The sequence below is a fragment of the Sylvia atricapilla genome, chromosome 2, assembly GCF_009819655.1.
Source record: "Sylvia atricapilla isolate bSylAtr1 chromosome 2, bSylAtr1.pri, whole genome shotgun sequence".
NCBI lineage: Eukaryota > Metazoa > Chordata > Aves > Passeriformes > Sylviidae > Sylvia > Sylvia atricapilla.
Genome location: NC_089141.1, coordinates 49288995 through 49306496, shown reverse-complemented (window position 1 = coordinate 49306496; position 17502 = coordinate 49288995). Strand labels below are relative to the sequence as shown.

Below are 17502 nucleotides of genomic sequence, written 5' to 3'. Positions count from 1 at the left end.
AAATCTGTGCTTCATCTGCACGTACTGAAAAGCATCACAGGGAAACTTGTTTTGGTCCTTAGCTTTGTGAAATCACAGCCTTGGCAAATCCAAAACCTGCACTGAAAGTGTTTCTATAATGTTTTTAATCCAGACTTTACTACTGGATTTTGCAGGGCAGCAAAATAATCCCTAAATTATAAAGATGACTTGTTAATTGAAATTCTGTAATACAACCCTGTAAACCCCAAAATCTTTGGGCATTTCCAGAAAACCAGGATGCAATGGTGAAGAGGTCAGGGGGCAGGGGAGGGTATGAAAATAAAATAAAATGTATCTGAAATAACTTAGAAAACAATGTTTTCAGAATGCATATTTTAGGGTAACACAAGCAAGAAAGAGAAAGAATTCCTTCAGAGGTGATCTCATCCTATAAAGCCTAGGTTTCTAGAAGTTCACTTAACAATTCCTTCACTGTGTATAGTCAGCAATAAGGAGTTTTATTTGCAGCACACGCCCTGGGATGTCTATCTGTAGGTTGGTCTATCTATCTATCTATCTATCTATCTATCTATCTATCTATCTATCTATCTATTTACTTATCTTTAATATGAATTAATATTGGACTGAAGAAATTAAATAGTTCCAATGAATGGCAATAGAGCATATAGTAGTGGTAAGGGCATTTTCATAAAAGGGCTCAGAATTGTGGCAGCACCACCTTTAAGGGTTCTAACTAATTGATCTTTATCTAACCTATCAAACATACTGCCCAAAATGGTATTTACAGCATTTCCCGATTTAACTGTAGAGACTTTTCCCATTGCACGTTTATCAATTAGGCTCAATGAATTTACTAGGACTCAGGAGATGCTTGGAAAATCATTACTGATAGAAATTCAAAACCCAAATGAGCTTCTGTATATTGATATCCAGATGAGAGGTATGTAGCTAAAAATACCCCTTGTCAACTGTAGTTTTTTGTTATGCGCCAGTCTGTAGCAAACTTGAAATTTGCTACAGACAACCAAGATGAGCAGAGTCTGCTTGCAAGGAATATTTTTCCCTACCCTTTTGATCTAAAGCAGATGTTACTGATTATCATCAGAAGGCCTGTGTTGCATGCTAAGAGAGTCAGTACTGCTCAGTAAAGGGTATTGGTAAAGCGTGGGAGGGGATAGGCCATGAATTACTGCTGTGAAATTACCCAACTGTTCCACTGCAGTTTTTATTGCAGAGGTTTTCTAGGCTCAGTAAATCAGTGGGAGGTCAAGTCACACCTTATTATTGTGCCAGAGAGTTTCAGATTGCTTAGCATAAAGTGCTATGTACATAGGACAGGCACTAATTTCAGGAAAAACAAAGAAACTAGCAAAACCCAAAGAAAATAGGAAAACGGGGAGTTCCTGAAGTACCTCCGTGCAAGGGGAGGCAGCTGAAGTCAGTGTCATGTTTCATCTTAATAAATCCTAATATACTTTATGTCATTGCTGATATTTTTGAGTCTTTTCTTTCCCCCCATGTAGGCTGAATTAATGGGTAATGTGATTAGATCCATCCTGTGGACAGCTCACAAATCCCTATCCATAATGGAAATGATCTCCTCTTCCTCTGTACCATCCAAGGGTCTCTGTATGGCATGGTTGCACATGGTTCAGCTATTGACACTGAGTTTCTCAAAGCAGATGTTTTACACATTTTCAGGGATGTGGTTTTCTGAATACAAATTAGTAGAAGTGGCAACGGAAATGGCAATCGGTGGCATTTGTAACTCAAATGAAAACATTCACATTTACCAATTGCTCTGTTTCTGGAGCTCTAATATAATGTTAGCTATTTTTCTTATCCGATTACATTCTCATTCCAGCATATATTTCTTTTTCCCATTAAAAGTCAGTAACTTGGTCTCTAAACAGCGGAAAAATTAAACACCAATTAGAGCAATTAGAAAATCACTAATTTTGTCTGCTGAGTCTGGTTCTGCATTCCCTTTAGATGTGTAACTTCCAAGGAGGTCAACAGGAGGTCTGTGTGCAAACATGCATTAGGATCTAGTCATAAAGGAAAATTAGATTAAAGTTTTATAAATAAATGACTTTTTTTTTTCTTGATTGATTAAATAATTGAAAAACTCATCACAGGTCTATTTGAAGTAAATTTTCTTCACAAAAAATATTCTGTTTTTGAAAAAAAAAATTAAATCTACTTTTTAAAGGGGATTATTCAAAAAGGTTAAACAAGATTGTTTCATTTGATCTGTATAGACATGCTTTAAATATTTAATTTTAAAATAGATATGTCTGAGTCACCTTTAAATATAGTGAAAAACAATCTGAGAACAGTGCTTGTTTCCAAAATGTTGTAATAAAACATTTCAATTAATAATGGTGTTTATTTAATTCAATTTTGACAGAAATGCATCAAGCTCATGACAGTAAACTGTGACCTGTGTTTTCCAGAGAAAAAGAGAAGACAGGAAATGCCTGTATAGGACTGTGCTGCAGATTTGGCTGCTTGGAGGCTAATTCTAGTAGGACCACTTCCCAGAGCCTGCACATTATTTGCTTCAAAACAGGACAGGTATCTAATCTTTTTTTTCTGCTGAAAACCATGCCTCCTGCTTTCCAAGCTGCTGCATTGTTTTAAGCATAGAAATTTTAAGTTATCTTTAGATTTAATGGAATAGTAGAAGGATTGAGGGGAACAACTGGGTTGCTTCACTGTAGATCCTATGATCCTTGAGGATGATGTACAGCAAAGTCAATCCCTCTGTACTTCTATACTCTGCCTTACTCTCATTCTACTTCTGTTTTTTTATTCTCTTTGCCACAGTCCTCATAGCAGCAGACATTTCCAGTCTAACACAAGTCAGCATCTTCAGATACAAGTGAGTGATGTAAACCTCTTGTTTTTTCCTTCCAGACAAGAGAAGGGTTAGATAACTACTTCAGGCAACCACAAAGCTGTCCTAAGGCATTTACAGCTAGTCACCCTGCAGATGTTCACAGGAGTCACACTGTCTCCCAGCAGCTCCTACAGCATCTTGGCTGCTGGGAAGAGAGGAGGCAGTGGATGGTACCCACCAGCCCTGGGCTGAGGATGCCAGGACAATCCCTAAGGCTGGCTAGAAACAAATGAGAGCAGATCCTGCTTGCTCAAATCCCCCTCAGAGCTCATGGATCCCAGTGTTACTGAAGGCAGAGTCCACCTGCCCATTATTCCTTGCCTGCAGATCTGGCTCTGTTTCTCCGTCCTCTCTGGCGCATTTCCTGCAGCAGCTGAGCACACACAGGCAGGGAAGATACCATGCTCCCCAAACATTTAATCATATCCATTTTCCTAATTACCCTTCCATTTATCTATTTTGCATGGCGAGTTTCTAGTTGTAAATAGGAAGCAATTGGTGGGTGGTTTGCCTCAAAGCATAATTATTTTTCCTCTTGTTTTTCTGTAAGCATTTTTTTTAAGATAGAGAGACAGAAGAGGTGCAGATTCAGTTCAATTCTATCTACACAATTTTCACCTTTTGCTTATTCTCTGTTTGTTTATTTGTATATCTTTATATCTATATATTTATATATCTAATTCTATTATCGTTAAAACTTCCTTGGTTTTTCCTCTTCACTTTTCCCTCTGCTGGGATGTGTCTTTGGGGAAGAAAACCAAAGACCACCTCAGAAGACCATCCCAGCAGGATTGCTTTAAGAGGATATCTACTCAGATAGACCAGAGCACAGGAGGGTGCAACAGCAGAGTTCTGCCTTTTTGATAACCACTGAACAAATCCAGATGACAAAGGATAGGAGCACCCAAGCTTGAGCAAAGGTCAGTCTGTCTTCCTGATTTTTCCACTTTCTTTTTCCCTCTGCAACAACCCTTTTATTACAGCATTAGAATCCAGCATTAAAATTACAATTTTCTGTAATGCAAAATCATGCAAAGCTTTCTTTTTTTGCTGCCTTCTCTTCCACTTCATCTGAAAGCACTCTGATTCTAGTACCCAACTAATTGCTTTTGATCTTGCCAAAGTTCAAGTTACAGTATCTGGGTTTTTTTTTCATCACAGCAAGCTCTATTTCCACTGAATGAATACTGATGAGTTAGACACCAGAAAGTGCCTTTGGTCAAACAACATGCCTTGTTCTGAATTATCAGTAGATCTAAGCAATTATAAATCTGTCAGTACAATCTTCTTTACTTTCAAAATTAGCTACAATATTTTGTAATAAATTTCTAAAACTTTTGTCAAGAGGATTTCTTCCTGGAAATTTTTCTTTTGTAGCGTAGGGCTGCAGGGTCCCTTTTCAGTGCACACATTTATCTGGGCATGGTCCTTCCAGATCCTCCCTGGGCCACCAGCCCATGCAAGAGCAGAAGATGAGGGGCAATGTGGCAATGTGGGAGGTAATCTGTGTACTTGATACCCTTTCAGGTCAGGGTGGGACCACAGGATCTCACTTCACCCACTGTGAAGCACAGGCTTGCCCCTCACTTGACATCAGCAAGACTGATAGTGTCTTACAACCAACACCATGAATCCTGGACTACCTGTGTCTAACAAAATTGTCTGGCAGATCTAACTTGCCCTTTAATTCACTGTTGGGAGCAGATGTTAAGGTTACCCTTTTCCTTCACAAGCACTTGTTTTCACAGTGATGGCTGAAATGGCAAATTTAGACATTTCTTCAGGAATATAAGATAGGACCATCATCTAAAACAGTGTATTTTCTCAAACAGAGAAAAGTTAGTGAAGGAAAATTATTCCTGCAGGGATAAAGTGACATGTTCATTCAGGAGTTAATTTCTGAATAAAAACAACCTCAAAGCATGAATGGAAACTGAAAACCATGAAGCAGCTTCTGGTTTAAAGAAAATGCTGAAAATGTGTGTTAGTCATTTTACAGACTTCTTACTGTGGAAATTAGGCATACTCCTATGGGTTTTCCAGCAATGTTACAATACCATCAAAAATTACTGTGAGGATAGAGGCATTTCTCATTGAAAAGCCCTCTCTGGACATGTAAAGAACATATTTTGAAGAGCAGTTAGTTCCACGTGTGCTGAACTGTGCTATGGAGCAGGAGAGCTGGGGCAGGACAGGTGACAGGAAACACCAGCTCAGTGTCTCCAGCTGAGCTCTCCAGCAGAGAGGCACCATGACAGCCTGGGAGAGCCTTGTGTGATATCCCAGACAGAGCGTAATTTATTTGGCAATCCCTTGGATGCAAAAAAAAAAAGAGCAAAAAAAGCACTAGAGTATGGGAAAAATAGGACTATCACATGCTCTGGGCAGAAAATGCTTTGCCATAGGCAAGGGATTCAGGAGCGGAGCAGCAACAGCCAGAGCTGCAGCAGGAGGGAAATGTGTGACTGGGGCTAGGGAGGAACTTCCCATGTGTGGGCCAGTGAAGTTACTTGCCCAGATGTGAACTTTGTTTTCCCCTCACCCAGTAGCTGTCCCTGGGTGTCCCTGAGAGTGGCACTGAGGACAGGAGAAAAAGGGACACTGTGTCTATCATCCCTGTGAGGGATGATAGCCTTATTGACCTTTTTGCTGCAATATTGCTTATTTGTGCCTAATTTATCACACCTCTCATGAGAAGACGCTCTTCTGTCACTGCTGCTCCTTGGTAGTCCTTTCTGAGTTTACTCCTGCCCCAGACACATCCATTTTTATGTTTTTCAGGCTGAATCTCCTTTTGCTCCCTGCCATGCTTCTGTTCTTGCTAGGGGGCCTTTCTATCATCATTCCTTTTTCCTGACAGGTGTTTTAGCTTGTCCTAGTTTAATAAGTTTCACCTTCTGCATCCTGATGAAGCTGTTTGGAAAAAGGGAGGGTACTTCGGCAGCATTCTCCTGGAATACAGTTTCTAGCTCTGCAGCAGCATCCAGGGAGCTGGAGCAGGATTTGCCCTGAACAAACTACACAGGGAATCTCCATCATAAATACATTTTTTACACTAATTTTTTACATGTCAGCAGCTGCTGAGCCCAAGCTCAAGAAAAAGCCATGCAAATGATTTATGGATTGTGGCTAATATTCTAAAACATGTGACAAATTGATCCCTGTGCTGAAGGAGCAGTGAGGGCACAATTCATTAACTAGTTTCCATCTTATATTTAACCAATAATACCTATGACAAACAAACAAAAAAGAGAGATGCAACTGTACTCTGGGACCAGGTCTATATGGCCAGATCAGCATTCAGTGTTAGGAGTGCAGCTTCATAAGTAAGTATGTGTGGCAAAAATGCCCTGACAGACACCTACACTTGTTTATTGAGGAGAGAAATAATTGAATAATATTTTTTTCCTTTAAACAGTAGAATGTTTTACCTAGAGAAATCTATGGGCAAGAATAATGTCATAAAATGCTTCATTTTTAACAAATCAATCGTATAGGTTTTCTCTTTAGAAATAGATATTGTGGCAAAAAATTATAAATTTACAAAGGAAAAAGTCTAAGTTTGTTTGTAAAAAGCTGTACATTAGATTATACTTTAAAAAAAGTTTACTTTTCTGCCTCTGATTTTTAAATTGAAGCTGTTTAAAGACATTTATTGAATTAAAAGTGCACCTTTTGGTGCTGAAACAAATGCAGCCACTGTGCTGCTGCCCCTAAGGGACTGAAGGTGAAGTGAAGCTATGCAAAGGAGCCAGTCCAATTTTCAGAAGGCACCTGGAGATTCTATATGCTGATAACCTACAAGCCACCCGTGAGTTTTCAGACTTACAGTGAGTGCTGAGCTCCCACTGATCTAAAACAAAGAAAACCGAAGTGAAAAATAGCACATCTTGCCTGGTCCTCGCAGTCACCTGCATGGTGATTATCATGATTACACTAATGGGCTTACCTGCCCTTGGAAGTGGATACACAGGATGCTGCTTTTGTCTCCAAAGCACAGCGCTGGGAGGAGCCGGGAAAACACCTGCATCTGGCATCAGGAAAGCGACCTTGGCCGAGCCCCTCTTAGACAGTCTGGGCGGTGTGAGCGAGCCAGGAGCTTTGTGGAGCTGCGGTGCGAGCCCAGGGCCGCAGGCGGGTCCCGCTGGCACATCCAGCTGCTTGGCTTCACTGGGGCCGTAAGGCAGCTTGAGGGCTGCCCCAGGCAAGAGCAAGCCCATTTTTCTTGGAGAGGAAAAGACAAACAAACCCAACCAGAAAAAGGGGGCTCCTTCAGGCTATTTTTGTGCCTTGCATTCGGGGCATGTAATCCTCCGCTGTAGCCACAGAGCGGGGCCCTTGTCTCTGGGAGCCTGCGGAGGGCAGCGGCGGCGAAAGGGGCGCTGAGGCGGGAGCAGCTGGGACGGAGCTCACCGGGTGTCCCAGAGCGCATGCAGCGAAAACAGGCTGCCGAGGAGAACGGGAGGTACGCGGACCTCGTAAATAATCTTCCAAGGCAGATGTCTTTGTTAGGGCTCTCACCGAAAAAAAAAGTAAAAAACGCTGAAGGAAAAAAGCTCAAGTAGAGTGGAACATGATGTTCCTTGGGGATTCAGCCTTGCCGGAGCACCACGGGTTAGACGGTGAAGGTAGTGACACTTGCTCCCAGGTTAAAAGACTTTTGTTGGAAATTGGGACAAGACTTTCAGCTTACCAGAAACAAACCCATCAGGTGAGCTGGCAGAGAAGGGCTGAACACAGAGAACAGTTTCACTGGAATAAACTCTTCACAGAACTGAAGAGCTGCTAAGTGAAAAGCATGACACTGTTTCAGAATGGGAAAAATGTGATAATCTTCAGGGCAGATAAATATAATGGGTTAACTTGGCAGTAGGGCTAGGGTGACCAACAATGCAAGAGAGTCTTAGATAAATAAGGCTGCTATAGCTTTCAGCAGGTACTCTGATTAAATATGTTTGAATAGTTGGTGAACTAAAGCAAAATAATTTTTCTGTGTGTTCCAGAAACTCCTTCAGTTCTTTCCTCATCCCTGTTTTATTTATATTTATATTTTTCTATAGATTTTCAGATATACTTTGCAACTATCTGATGCCATGCAGTCTTGGAGTCATATCTTAACAAAGTGAATGGCAGTGTTTGAGTTAGAGGGCGCAGCGTCAACCAAAAACAGCTCAGGGAAAAAGCTGTGAAATGTGAACCCACATCACAAAAAGACAGTGGAAAAGCTGGAAAAGTATGTGGCTGCACGGAGGAGGAGGAGCTGAGCAGCTCTGTAGCAACAAATTACTGAACTAATTACCTCCCAGTAAAGATATTGTTTACTCAGCTCCAGGGATGAGAAAACACATCAGGAGGAGGCAGTGAGCCAGAAGCCTCTGAGTTTTTGCACTGACATGAAGGGGGCTGCCTGAGGATTATCTGATCCAGTCCTCTGGCCCAAAGCAGGGTCAGCTGCAGGCAGGCCGACACATGGAAGCACTGCAGCTTCTCTGGACAACCTGTGCCAGTGTTTGGCTACCCTCTCAATAATATATTTTCTTGTGGAATTTCATGTGTTTCAGTGTGGTCTCTTGTCTGTTGCAGGCACCACTTGGAAGGCCCTGGCTCCTCTTCTTCCTTTCCATAAAGTATTTTTATACATTGATGAGATTGTTCAGAGCCTTCTGCAGGCTAAACAGTTCCAGCTAAACAATCTCATATGAGAGATGCTCCAATCCTTTTATCCTCTTAGCATCCCTGAGCTGGGCTCAGTGCGGTATCGCCATATCTCTCTCTCTTCTACTGGAGAACCCAGAACTGGACACAGCAAAAAATGTCACTGCAGCTCTAGTTAGAAGAGAATAGTAGAATATTTGCAGCTGGAAGGTACCTACAGTGACCATCTAGTCCAACTGTCTGCCCACTCTGGGGCTGACCAAAAGCTAAAGCATGTTGATAAGGGCATTGTCCAAGTGCCTTTAAAACACTGACAAGCTTGGGGTGGTATCCAGCACCTCCCTAGGAAGACTGTTCCAGTGTTCTCAGGTTAACTTAGAGGTGGATTTATTTTCTTCTTCCTTTTTTTTTTTTTTCTTTTTTTTACTTTTTCTTGAAAAACTGGTACTTAGCAATCCTCAAAAAAATGCCATTGTGCTTTTTGCCTGTGGCTTCTCCTTATGCTATTTTGTTGGAACCTACTTGTTTCTATTCAAATCTGTCCTAAAGAGAACAGATGCAACTCAGCTGAAACCGTGATGACTATACAATTCCTTATGTCATTGCAGAGTAGAAAAAATTAATAGCATCTAGTAAATTACAAAGAAGAATCAAATGTGTGGCTTCAGTTATCTTTGCTATTTTCTGCAGTTGGAAAAATACTTTCTGTTCTGGTGAAGTTTGACAACTCACTCACTGAACACAGCCAATGGGGTTTCAACAGTTTGTATTATAATATTAGATGGTTCTGTATCTGGAAGTATAAACACATTGCTGGGAACAAACACCCATCTCAACCTGTGGTCTCATCTGTGGTTTGGATTTAATTCCTCCATTTGCAGCAAAGGAAGCAATAAATTTACAACTTTTTCAGTAAGGGAGGATAGTCAGACAGTTGCTCTGTCTTGATTTACGGCTCATTTATTCCTATCTACCAGCCAACATACAAATAATTTCTGTTACAGGTTTGGGATTTCAAAGAGCTTTCAGAAGGGAAATAATGTTTTCTGATCCCATAAACAGCTAACTCTTTTTTCAAGGCCAATTGTCAAATACAGTGAAAAGCAATATGCAAGAAACTTTTGGTTTGATGAATATATTTAGTAGACAGTTTCGCTCAGGGAATCTGAGGCTTACACTCTTTATTAGTCAGCGAGTTCTTTGGCCTCTGTAAGGAGCTAATCACCACCATAAGTCATTACCACTCACCATACTGCATATCCACTTTTAAAAATTGAAATCACCAACTCCAGCATCATCTGCATTGTTTGGCAACAGCAGCTGCATTTCTAATGATTATGCTTACACGAGACTTTCCAAAGTTGTATTTTAAAGCCTGTGTAGTTAGTGGCAGACCCTATCCTGTTTCTGAATGCACAGACAGCTAGGCAAGATGTGTAAATCTGTTTGGGAAGTGTTCCTCTGCCTGCTGGGCAGTGGTGCCATGTGAGGAGAGGGCAGATGCTCCTATTGAGATCATCCCATCTCCCAGAGTTACACCTGTGTTATGTCAGTAACAGAAATGGCAGTGACAATGCCATACCTTTCTTAGTGACTTGGATCCAGCCATGGGAGCTAAATTTGCACGGGCTTGGGTGGCAGAATGGAGCTGTGCTCACACAGTGGGGTAAGGACAGCAGGGCATTGCACTAGTCTGGGGTTGCAGTTCTAGTAGGTCACATTTGACACTTCAAATTACTAATTTAAATGTTTTGCTTGATTTAAAGCCCAGCTGACCACTGGATCCAGTTCACAAAGCTGCTCACTGTTTTACTGCAGAAATTGAGCGGCATTACATTTTGAGCAGGGGAAACGATAACCCAGAGAATGAGATGGCAAAGAGAAATGAGATTGTGAATCCATTTCTCTTCCCCTCTTGCTGGTCTTTCCTTGTGCTGTTGGGGAAAAGTAGCAGAGCCACTGCCATTTTTCCTGTCCATCCCTTCCTACCCTCTGCAGGTACACCTTGCACTTCCTGCAGGTCAGAGCCCATTGTGCAGGTCCTGTGTGTCCTGGTCCACCCACTGTGCATTTCTGAAATCACAGGAGAAAGCCTGGCCCAGAAAGTCCTCACCAGTATAAGCATTTTCTGGCCCTGCTGGCCCTGCTCACGTGAGTACAAACATCATGTGCCTAAAGGACAGTTTAGGAGCTACCTGTACTTGCTACCTGTATTTGTTGAATGCAGGTCTTCTACAAGAAACCACTGGTTTGTCCTGGTATCCAGTAAAAATAAGCTGCAGTATCAGTGAAGAATGAAAAGGAGTTGTGTGGTATTTATGATTCAGCAGCAAAAGCTGCCCCCTGGAGGAACATGCCATTAGGCAAATGAGATAATGAGATGCAACTGCAAAAATACACATTCAAATGTGAGCATTGTTATGGTAGTCACTTTACTAAGTCAACCAAAGAGACTCAAAAACTGAAATACAGACTTTATACAGATAAACAAAAGCAACATTCTTCAAGAATTAGTTGTGTTTTATAAACATCAATAAATACTGAAAAATATGTGAAAATTAAAAAGAAAAAAGGAAACAATACCAACAACTTTAAATTGTCCCAATATTTATAATTTAAATAGATTTTTTTTGTACTTTAGGAATAGGGATTCATTATAAATGATGAGTCCAATTTCATTAAAAAATTGCCAATTTATTAATAGAATTTTGTGAATTAGAATTTAATGGAAAAGGCCAAAATCAATTGGACAGCATGGATCCCAGGATCAAATGCTGGGTGAAACTCAAGGTGCGACTGCAAAGTCATATCCCTCCCCGTTCATCAGTCCTGCCTGCACACAGTCCAGTTTTATACAGTGTTTCTTGCTTGAGGCAAAAAGTTGCCTCATTCCATTGTCCACTCTGCAGATGTTTTCAAATTCATATTTCTTTTTTTTCCTCTGCTGGTCTGATGAATGGGATTCCGGGCAGAGCTGATACTTCTGATTAGATTTTTGGGAACTTGGCACACACATGTCCACTGGTCTGATTGTAGATAAAGTCCCAATCAGGAGATGATCACCAGGTCATTAGTGATCTTATCTCAGGAGAAGGCCATCTCCTTCTTTTATTTTGTAGATGGGGATTATCTTATTCCTGGATAACAATCTTGTAGTTGCACCAATCATTCCTGGAAACAATCTCGTAGTTGCACCTTACTTTTATTTCAAGGAGACACAGGCATTTGATATAGTGTATCTTTTATACAGAATATTTTTCTAAAAGAACAAATTAATTCCACCATGATTACAACAGATTTCATCCAGGAATCCTTATATGATTAAAAAAGGAAAATAAAAATAGTCAGCATATTGCTGACACAAGACCAGGGAAGGGGTCACAATTAGAGCAGAAAAATGACACATCCAGTCAAAGTGTATTACAATTTGGCAGGAATACTCTTAATGAACACCGTCTATGTGGGAGAAAGAGACAGCATCACTATTACAGGCAAGAAATTATGATCAGGTATCATTATCCATTGTCCAAAATGAAAATTAGTTTAGGGGGAAATGAAGACTAGAAAAGGAAAGTAGGGGAAAAAAATAAGGAAACTTTTAAAAACATCTCTTGATTATAGTCTTCTAAGGCATATGTTGCATGCACTAGTTCCCCAAGAAGCTAGACAAAGCTCTTCCATTCCCTCTGTTTCCTTTCATTTATCTTCATGAAGAAAGGTTTGAGAGAGCAGAGCGCTGGGAAGAAATACTGCAAACCTCTAAATTAGTGAATGAACTTCCAGCATCACTGTTGTATTCAGGGTAGGAGGAACTGGAAGAAATTATGTTTTTCAGCCTCTGAAGTGCAATGATCAGTAGCAAAAGGAGAAAAGCTAAGAGACTAAGGAATATAGAAACATAGACATAGACGTTGGATAAACGGCTAGGTGATGAATCCACTGAAGTTGAAAGAGATGTGGGATACAGCTCCAGAAAAGTCCCATTCTCCATGTTTCCCACAAATCCAGATGAAGGGTCGAGTTCTGACATTATTGGGTTTGTGTTTTAAAAATCACAACAGATCTTGTATTCAAAGGCAGTTTTAGTGGCATAAAAAGAGTTTATTTTAAGCAAACATTTTTCCATCACAAGGGTGAGATGACAGGTCAGCCACTGAATGAATTTATCCTTTACTGCTCAAGTCCTGGATAATTTAAGATTTTATCCTTCAGTACTGCAAGGGGGAAAAAAAAAATCAAGGTTAATTTCCTAGCAGATAATGTGCACCTGATATAATTTAAGTCTTAGGAGTTACATTTCTTAGCTAAAAAATGCAATTCTTAAAGAATTAGCTAGCAATTTTCTTTATATCTCAATTTTCTGAAATGCAGGGATTAGGAGAAATCCTACTGAATCCTCATGAATTAAAACTGACTCTTCCCAACCATGCGTTATTTGTAGAATAGAACGATCAAAAATGTACTTTATACAGGACAGAGGTATTGGAATCCAAATTTATCTTGTGATAAAAGAACCTAGTCAAGTAATGAAACTTCAGCTCCTCAACCTAGATGATCAAAGCCACTCAACATCAGTTGTTGATGAATCCATTAGCTACTTACTCCATAATGTCTTGCCAGAGGTACTCAGAATTAGAAAATTTGCTAGACTTGCTTTCTTACTATGTATTTATGAAATGTTTTGAATAGTTTCAAGTGTCAAAATGTACCTCGCTGTAATTCTGCCATGGAGATCTCAATAGCAGGCATGTTTTAGTGGAGTGATGCAGCTTTTGACACCTACAAGCAAAATCCCAAAGAATGGGCAGCCCTGCCAGCCCAGCAAGCATGAGAGGACTATGGACAAAGGTTGCATTTCAGATGTTGTTTTACTGTTTATTTACTGTGTTTATTGTTTTATAGTGGAGCTTTTGGTGGTCTTAATCAAGAATCCCAATAGCCTGCAAGATATGCAGGAGTACAAAACTGTATCTGAAGGTATCAGATAAAAATTTTCTTACTGTTGTGGTATATAACTCATAGTGATGCATAAAATATACTAAATTAAAACCATTTTATAGCCCTAATAGTATTTAGCCCCACAGGAAGCTATATTTGTTTTACCTCGTGAAATAAGTCACAACAGGCTGAACAAAGAGAGATCTTTATGAGATTATACTCCTTTTGAACTGTCTTTAATTTAGTGATATAAAATTAACTAATGGAACAATGTGTGTTCATTTCATGCTCTGGAAATAGTTAAGTGTGTTATAGCTAATTTATCCTTTTTAAAAGATAGGCTTTGATATAGAAGATGTTTATTCTTAATTACTTGTCATAATGAAAATCAGATCCATTATTAATTGAATTGCTCTAGAATAACTTAAGGAATTAAGTCACATGAATTCTTTAACATGGCAGAAGTTGAAAACCTTTAAATTTTTCACAGATTTGAAATCTACTACATCCTGCTTTTACTACTAGCACTTGACCCCGCTACAAGGAATAACTTTGGCATTTTGGGGGACTTTTTTTTAAAGTTAGTGGAAAATTTATAATATTAAATAGGACTAATCAGAACCTCAGGTAAGCAGAGATGTGAGTGCTTTGCTAAATCAGAACTTTTACAGATCTTAAAGCATCATCCAGGCTATTTTTAAATGAGTATTTTGTAGTGAGGTCAGAGACACTGTAAACTCTGATTCCAAATGAAGCCATGAGTAGTTTTATTCAGTGCACCACAGCTATCGCTTCAGTTCAGGCTCCTGCTTCTGCTGGGAGAAGAAGGTAAGTGCCATGAACTGTTTGTCTCTCTAACTTTGATCCTCTTGAAGAAATAACCCCCAGAGAGTCAGATGGCAGAGAATAAATAAATAATAGTGTGTAATCACTTTCTTGTTAGGTAATTTTTTTTTTCTTTTTTTGCATTTCTGAAAACTAAATACAACAACATCGTAACATTTAGCCCAGACCTAGCCCCAAAAATGACTGGGAATTTTGCCACTGACTTCAAAGTATAATGGCAAAGCTGGTAAACTGCAATAACCCTGTTGTCCTTCTGAGAGCTGTAAATTGACTTGGAAATGAACCACTGAGGCAAAGTCTTCACATTCTGCAGTGGTCCCTGCCTTTCCCTTATGTGTTTTTGGAAAGCTAAGTTGGTTTAAAGCAAAGAATGGATTGCAAGTATTGTTCCTGAATGACTGCAGATAGAGAACTCTGTCTGACAAGAGGTGATTTTCCAATTAACCACTCTTGAAAACTCCTGGGACAGCAAAACTGGCACCTGGCTGCTGGGGGACTCAGATTTTGTGGTGTAGGTGGATCTGGATTACTTTGTCAGAGGCACCTCTGCAGTGCTAGGACAGGGCTGTGTGACTTGTGGAGGCTCCATGACTCCTCCAGTCCAGCCTCACTGCTGAAAGCCCCAGATCATACTCTGCCTTTCTGACTATGGATGAGTTTTCTTGATGCTATTTGCTCCCTTGTTGCACAGCCTTGCTGCTCTGATGGACAATCTGCCTAGAAGATTCACACACTTCAGTAAAACAATTCACTGGTCCAAGAAGGAACAGACTCTACCTCCACACTGCTGGTTTTAGATGTATAAGAAAGCAAAACCTTGCTCTGCTACTCTGGTCCTCAAATATGAGCATTGGCACAAAAGGAAAGGCTCTCCTAGATATATGGTGTCATTTGTATGTCCTGGCTTTTCAACCAGAGCCACTGCTTAGGTATATTTGCCCAGCTGTGCATTGTTTCTTCATTCATGTCCTTAGTATAAATACCTTTCACAGGTGAGGACAACCACCCTTATTCCAGGGTAAGCCAGCTTGTCAGATACTGTAGGCAGGCTCAACTGGAGTTTTTCGTATTTCTTTTGTGGTGTGGTAAGCAGGAGATGGGCAGGGTTGCACTCACCAGAAAAAGGGCAAACTGAGCAGGTGAGGGATCAGATAAGGCATCACTGTGTAAGAGGCCAGCCATAGGTACCAGCAGTACCACGCCTGGGCAGCCATGCCAAAGCTAGCCACCAGTGCATACCTGGTGGTACTTGCCAGAAAATCCACTTTGTAAGGAAATGGAGATGTGGTCAGGAGCATCAGAGGCCTCACAACTAGCATATGCCCTGAGTGCCAAATTATATGTAATGTATGTAATGTAATCTTTAGCACTGCTGAGACAGTCACCATCTCCCACTTCAGACTAAAGAGGATGTTAAATGAGACTGCAACACTCTCCAGGATGGCATGAACAGAGCTTTTTCATAGTCCCAATGTCATAAATGCTTTACCATCTGTATTGTATCGCTTCATGTATCTTAATGCAAAAACTCAGCTTCTCCAGGCCCAGTCAGATGTAATTTAACAACATGTACTCACACCACTGAAACCCTAAAAACTGAGGAACAGGCAGCAAAGATAAGTCTAGTTGACTCAATTTCTTGTGAGTTTATCAGCCACAGAAAAGCACTTTGTTTTCTTGGTTCTTCCTGTATTTTTGTGACTACAAGCTGAGAAATACCTTGGCTGTTTCAGTGTCTTCAAAATGTTTAAGCAGAGAGACAAATTGACATCAAAGAAAATTAGTGTTTGTATATTACATAAACTAACATTTTTATCACAATCTCTTATGAACTGTTTCTCTACAGGTAGACAGTATCCTAGAAAGCCCTTATTATAAATATCTCTTAACAGATGAGATCTTAATTTGCCTTTAGCATAGTTACAACCGAGAGGTCCCTCATCTGGCCAAATTTCAATATGCTGTAACAGGGCAGGAAGAGCAGGAGGAAGACTGTGCAGGTCCCCAGCTGATATGGTGATGCCAGTTCTAAGATTAGACTTACCCATCTCTAAAGATGTGTTGCCCCTCCCCAAGTTCTGCTATCATAGTGATTGGTTCCAAAAGCTGGCAGCAAGTTTTCACTAGATTGATCTATGTATGAAGGCCAGGGAGCCCCTGGTTTAATACTTTCATCTTCCCCCTCACCACCTTTGTTTTCTACATTTATTTCCTTCCTATATTGCCAATATTGCCCTTCCAGCAAACATGTAACACAAAACATTTAATGCAAATAAAAATATGTTTTTATGCTCTTACTAAAGGACTGAATGAATTTTAAGTACCAGGAACACTTCAGTCTTGAAAGGCAGTATGCTCTAGACTAGAAAAATGTAGCAGTTTAACATCATGCAACTAAATAAGACAGTAGCCCTAGACAGGAAAAATAAATATGTGAGCAACATTTTATTCCATTGAAAATGTAGGTAGGAAAGGCAAAGAATGACTTCTAGCTTGGAGCTTACAAAGAATATGATCCTTAATGCTTCTTGCATTCATGCCTTTGGCAATTACAAGACCACAAGTAAGTAGAATGCTTATTTTTCCCATTACAGATAGACCTTTCAGGAGCAGAGAATCCCTTTTCTACTCTGCCTGGGAAATGGGACCAATTGCCAACTGACTCAATGAAATAAAAGACAGAAGGAAAAGAAAAACTATTTCCTGCCACAAGCAAAGTTTCCCTTTTAATTAATGATCTAATTTCATTTTTTTATTTTGATTTAATATGATTTAAATTTATTTCATTGAAAATCTAAGAAGACTAGACCCCCCCGATGGCTTGGTTGCAGGTTAAAATCAAGTTATATTTTGTTTGAGGGTTTGTGTGGGGTTGGAAAAAGGAAACCCTCTGAGCCATAAGGATACTTAGATTAATAAAGATATGCTCAAATGATTCTCTAATTTACATTTCCCATGGATCTGCGGATTACAGAGTCATTTATATCAATGTAAATCAATGATGTCGTGACCTGGGATCAGACCCAGAACCCATGAGTTAAATCTGGTCTTTAAAAGTAAAAGAAAAATGAGCAAGGAGAAAGAATAAAATACTTACAAGCAGAAGAAGATATGGAAATAGAGGCTGAATGTCCAGCGAGGAGAATGTGGTTGGTGATCACGCCCAAATCTAAAGGGAC

At 40.0% G+C, this 17502-nt stretch overlaps 2 protein-coding genes across 3 annotated transcripts in view; both read right to left on the bottom strand.

Annotated features, from left to right (window-relative positions):
* The window catches only part of RFXAP (regulatory factor X associated protein), a 48714-nt gene extending 41610 nt beyond the window's left edge, over nucleotides 1–7104 (bottom strand). The window contains exon 1 of the mRNA XM_066340387.1: nucleotides 6834–7104. Within this exon, the coding sequence (XP_066196484.1) occupies nucleotides 6834–7104 (271 nt within the window). The remainder of the gene's footprint in view (nucleotides 1–6833) is intronic.
* A 3919-nt stretch (nucleotides 7105–11023) lies between these two features.
* SERTM1 (serine rich and transmembrane domain containing 1) lies at nucleotides 11024–16961 on the bottom strand. 2 transcript variants are annotated; one of them, XR_010745861.1, is made up of 4 exons: nucleotides 16828–16961; nucleotides 16648–16735; nucleotides 11822–12753; nucleotides 11024–11174 (listed from the first exon to the last, which is right to left on the bottom strand). XR_010745861.1 is itself a non-coding variant. In XM_066339529.1 (3 exons), the coding sequence occupies exon 3, from the start codon at nucleotides 12567–12569 to the stop codon at nucleotides 12246–12248; it is 324 nt and encodes a 107-aa protein (XP_066195626.1). In that variant the 5' UTR covers nucleotides 12570–12753; nucleotides 16648–16735; nucleotides 16828–16961; the 3' UTR covers nucleotides 11160–12245. The 2 variants fall into 2 exon arrangements, 1 of the variants encoding a protein (XP_066195626.1); XM_066339529.1 differs by having other exon boundaries at nucleotides 11160–12753.
* Nucleotides 16962–17502: the final 541 nt, after the last annotated feature.

What these genes read in the sequence shown, in the direction of transcription:
- SERTM1 (XM_066339529.1), bottom strand. Translation starts at nt 12,569, where the DNA reads ATGTCAGAACTCGACCCTTCATCTGGATTTGTGGGAAACATGGAGAAT.